The 4,825-nt window shown below is 54.8% G+C and overlaps 1 protein-coding gene across 1 annotated transcript; it reads right to left on the reverse strand.

Annotated features, from left to right (window-relative positions):
- Window positions 1-327: 327 nt before the first annotated feature.
- Window positions 328-4,211, reverse strand: LOC134419015 (dentin matrix acidic phosphoprotein 1-like). Its single transcript, XM_063158013.1, has 5 exons — window positions 4,070-4,211; window positions 3,182-3,255; window positions 3,041-3,082; window positions 2,341-2,595; window positions 328-2,202 (listed from the first exon to the last, which is right to left on the reverse strand). The coding sequence occupies exons 2-5, from the start codon at window positions 3,233-3,235 to the stop codon at window positions 961-963; spliced, it is 1,593 nt and encodes a 530-aa protein (XP_063014083.1). The 5' UTR covers window positions 3,236-3,255; window positions 4,070-4,211; the 3' UTR covers window positions 328-960.
- Between the last annotated feature and the right edge of the window lie 614 nt (window positions 4,212-4,825).

Below are 4,825 nucleotides of genomic sequence, written 5' to 3' on the forward strand. Positions count from 1 at the left end.
TCCTCAGGAAGAGCAGCACAGCCCTTGCTCACATTGCAGGAAGTGATGGCCCTAATACAGCAAAGCCTCAGCCTCAGCTCACTGGGCTCATCAGCCAGATTTTCCACTTCACTGCGGGTTCACCAAGGGGCAGGGGTGGCCTTTGGGGCACCTGGAAATAGAGGGAGTGGGAACACCCTCAGCTTTTGCTTTCCCCCTCCACCCAGATGCTGTGGCTCTCCACACAAATATCCTGCCCTTTGCTTCCCGCTCCTTCTGGTCCAGCCCCAAACTGCAGACCCTGACACACCCAGGAGAAAAAAACAGCAACACCTCAAACCACACTACAGTGGAGTCTGGTCGTTTTAATAATGATTAAAGAAATCAACAGGGTATATTTCAGCTTTGAAATACAAGTGCAAAAAGGATACAGCATAATGTTTTCTGTACATTTCTTACAAAATAATAAAAATATTACATACATCCCATCCTGAAGTGGTACTTCACACCCTGCTGTGCCCATGCACCACATGTGCACACCAGCTGTAGCTTTTCCTTTTTATGTGCTGGACATAGAGTTAATGGAAAGCACCAACTGGAGTCTGGGTAGGTAAACACAAGGAGTGAACACAGGGACCTGCCCAGCATGGCCCGAAGTGCCAAGCCACCACTGTGCCCCTGGGGCAAGTGGGCAGCATCACCCTGCTGGCCCTCACAGCTCTCAGCTGCTCTCCAGTTTGATACAGAAAATACCCTTTCTTGCTGTGGTTCGGTGTTCTCCCTGTGCCTGGCAAGCCTTTCATTCATTCCCTGTGTAGCATGCCCTGGCCTAGCTCTGGCAAACCTGGCTCCATTTTAACCACAGCATTAACCACTCCATTTTAACCACTTCTTGAGAAGAAGTCAACCAGGCTATATGGCAAATAAATTAACCCCTCCTCCCCCCACACCCCTGATGCCGCTGAGGTCCCGAGGCACAGGTCAGTACCCGTCCTGGCAGTCATTGTCATCATAGTCAGCAGCAGGTCTGCGCCGGAGGGCGCCCAGCTGCTGCTTGTGGGCCCCGCTCTCCAGGCTCTGCAGGGAGCTGTCGTCCCCGTGGCTGCTGGACTCTCGAGTGGCATCCTCCTGGGAGTGGCTCTCCATGTCATCCTCATCTTCCTGGGACTCGCTGTTGTCGCTCTCTGTGGACCTGCTGTCCTCACCTGTGTTGTCCTCTGGGCTGCTGTCATCCTCTGGCACCTCTGGGCTCTCAGCTGATGTGCTCGGCACAGAGTCATTCTCATCCTCCTCCGACTCCTCCACAGTTTCCTCTGTGGAATGGCTCTGGTCATCATCATCTTCCCTGGACTTGCTCAGTTCAGTCTCTTCTTCCCTGGACTCACTGTCAGGTGTGGACAGCACACTCCTGTCCTCAGCAGAATCCCAGTCCTCCTGACCTTCCCAGGTCTGACTGTTGCTGTGCTCATTCAAGGTTCTCACCACCTCTGGGGTCTCCCCTGGCACTTCATCTGACTGCTCAGCAGTGGTCTCCCTGGACTCACTGTCCTCATCTTCCCTGGAGGGGCTGTCCTCCCCATCCCCATCCTCCCTGGAGTGGCTGGAGCTTTTTTCCTCTGACTGGCTGTCAACAGGCTCTTCTGACTGACTGTTGCTCTCCACAGATGGGCTGTCTTCTCCAGAGTCACCATCCTCCACCTCGGGGGACCTGCTGTCACCCTCCTCCCAGCGGTGGGAGCCAGCCCCCTGGGCACTCTCCCCACTGTTCCCCAGAGCGTGGGGGCCAGTGTGGCGCATCCTGTAGCTGCTGCCTGGGCCGTCAAAGACAGAGGGATCATCTCCCTGCATGGCTTCGTCCTGGAAGTCATAGCTCTCCTCCTGGCTGCTGCTGCTGGCCCCTCTGTGCCTGTAGGTGTGCCCATAGTTCCTGTAGCGTCGGTGGTCTGCCCCGGTGCTCTCGCTGCTGCTGCTGCTGCTGCTGTGCCCCACTCCAGCCCCGGCATCCCCACGGCCAGCATCGTGCTCGTGTTCCCCTGCCCCATCAGCACCAGCCCCATAGGTAGGGCCTTCACCCCTCTCTTCTTGCCCATTGGCATCGAAGGTGTCGTCCCCACTGTCATCCTCCTCGTCCAGGAACCCACCACCATGGGAGGGAAACGCATTGGCTCTGGCACCGTAGTGGTCTCCATTGTCAGCATCTTCAGTGTCACGGGCATCCACCTCCTATGGAGGTGACAAACAGGTGAATGCAAAGCCAAGCACAACCTTGACCGATGCCAGCTTTGGGGCCAAGGGAGCTTTCCTGGCAGAACAAAACATTCCTCTCCACTCACTCACTCACTCACTCACTCACTCACTCACCAGGAAACCAAGGTCGTTCCCATTGTGGGCACTCATGTCTTCATGGTCCACCTGGTTCATGTGCTGAGCCTGCCCAACTCGTCCTCCCACATCTTGGCCACTGAGCTCATCCAGCTCCTCATCCACGGCATTCCCACCTGCCAGGTCCCTGACAAGTGCATTGTCCCCTGTCTCTGGATTGGCAGGATGATGTCTGCCATCCCCACCATCTAGGCGGTTGCCCAGCTTGCCAACGTAATCTTCATTTGCGGTATCCTGGAGGCAAAACATGACATGGTGCTTTTGGTTTATTAAACACCAACCACAGTACTTTTACTGCTGCTGCTGCAGGGCCTCACTCCCAAGCCATGCAAGAGCTCAAGTCTTTTCTATTACTTGCACCTCAGCCCTTTATTTATTTCTGCAGATACAAAAAAAAAGGTAGCCACCAGCAAAAGGGCAGCCCAGAAAAGCCCAAGCTGGGCTATTTCAGGGCCAGCACAGCAAAAGGTATCAGGTGAACTGGAACTTTTGCAGGGAGGCAAGTCAAAACAGGGTGAAACCAACCCAGCTTGAAAAGACTGAGCAGACAAAGACCCATAGAAGCAGCAGATCCCTCCTAGGTTCCTGGTGCCAGGATGCCTGCCCAGAGCTGGCTCCCCATCCCAGACTTGCTCCCTGAGGGGCTGCTCCCTGTGGGACAGCAGCACCTGTGGCTTACCTCCTGCAGGGCGCTGGGGTGGGAGGGTTCATGGCCAGGCACCTAAACACATCCAGGAGACATTTGGTCAGTGATCAGTGTGCATTGGCGGGGCAAAACCAAGGGGTTTGGGGTAGGAGTGTCAGTCCAGGGGGTACTTACAGGGTAAGCACAGGCCACAGCCCATAGGAGCAGCACCAGGAATGCAGCCCTCATGTCAGTCGTGGTCCCTGTGGCTGCAACAAGGAATGAAATATTTGCAGGCTAGAGCAAAGCCTTTGCATGTGACTCTGGCTGGAATCTGGTCCCACAAAGCCCTCCCAAATCACAGTGCTCAGCCTGGCGTGTCATCAAACAAGCCAGGGATTTGTCCTTGTGCCACCTCCTGGCACCTCCTGCGCAGAAAACTCCCTTTAGTTTGGGATTTGAAATATCCAGCCATGTACTGGCAGATTTTTTGTCTGAGCATCATTAAGGAGCAGGAGAGTTCTCCTGCGTTTCCTGTTCCCATAGTAATGTCACCACTCGGCTGAGCTCAGTGGTTGTGACAGGAGCCTGTGCCTCAGATGGGCAGCACTGTGAGACCATGGGCTGCAGAGCTGCACCTCCCCCTGGAGTGGTCCCCACAGCCTCATAAAATCTCCTACCGTTCCAAAGTGGAGCATCCCAATGAGATAACGCCACAGAGAGCTGCATCCCCAGAGCCCTCTGGGTGGGCACCCCAGCAGCACTGCTTCCTGGCAGGCAGATAAAGCAGTGGGGGCTTTCCTCCAGCTCTGCTCTCATTTTCCAAGCATTTTCTTTAAGCCCAGCCCAGCACCTCTTCCCTATGGGATACACTAACCACACTGAACATCACCCTGCACCCAAAACATGCTGGAAAGAGCGCACTTCTGACTTCTTCCCTGACAAAGCAACACCTACATCCCTGATGATAATCCTCCTGCTTTCAACCAAAACTTGTGAGGAAATCTTCAACCTCTTTTTTCAAACATTGCCATTTTCCCTCCAGGCAATGCCAGATCAACCCAAAGAAACCAAGACCTCTACCTCAAGGTGTGATGCACGTGTCCGTCTCCTGTGGTGCTGGGGAAGGGATGAGCTGGCTGTCTGTGTTGGAATGCTCCAGGCTGTGTGTCCCAGGGTGCCAGGGCAGGCATTTAACTGCTGGTCAGTGCCAGCCCCGGGCCAGGGCAGCCAATGGCACCACCGGGCAGCGCTGCTGCGCCTGGAGGTGTCACCAGGAACTGGCCTCCCACACTTCCTCTGGCCTCTGCCATGACGCCGGCCCTAAAAAAGCTCCTTGTGGTTGCAGGATGATGGGGTGGGAGGGCAGTAAATGACAGACTGTGCTGGCCCTGTGTTTTGACTGCTAAATTTATCCCATTCACACACTTCCCTCCATGACACAGGCAAACAACTACAGCGTCACCCACGCCAAGCATTGGACCCCATCCCAGGGATGATGTCCTCCCAACCTGTGCAACCTAACCTTGGGAGCAGAGTTTGCCCTGTGCCATGGGCCAGGGTGCTGAAACACACAGGGACCATTTCCCTGCCAGGTCTCAGCCCTGTTCTGTACCTTGGGGCAGGAGCACAAAACCACCCTAGAAAGAGAGTACTCATCTTATTTTCATGCCCACACAGGTGCTTGTACCAGGAAGAAGGAAAATACTAAATGGAAGAGTATAGGGAGCATCACACACTCTGCACTGAGTGTAGCATTCCAGTGCTCCTTCCAGCTGCTGGACAGGGAGGAGATGTTACCTCTGCTCTGGAAAACTCAGACCACAATATGTGCCATGG

This window comes from Melospiza melodia, chromosome 5, assembly GCF_035770615.1.
Source record: "Melospiza melodia melodia isolate bMelMel2 chromosome 5, bMelMel2.pri, whole genome shotgun sequence".
Lineage (NCBI taxonomy): Eukaryota > Metazoa > Chordata > Aves > Passeriformes > Passerellidae > Melospiza > Melospiza melodia.

Coding starts and splice junctions, on each gene's coding strand:
- LOC134419015 (XM_063158013.1), bottom strand. CDS start 3,235: ATGAGGGCTGCATTCCTGGTGCTGCTCCTATGGGCTGTGGCCTGTGCT. Junction 2,596..3,040: donor ACCCCAGCGCCCTGCAGGAG/GTAAGCCACAGG, acceptor TTTTGCCTCCAG/GATACCGCAAATGAAGATTA. Junction 2,203..2,340: donor GGAACGACCTTGGTTTCCTG/GTGAGTGAGTGA, acceptor TCACCTCCATAG/GAGGTGGATGCCCGTGACAC.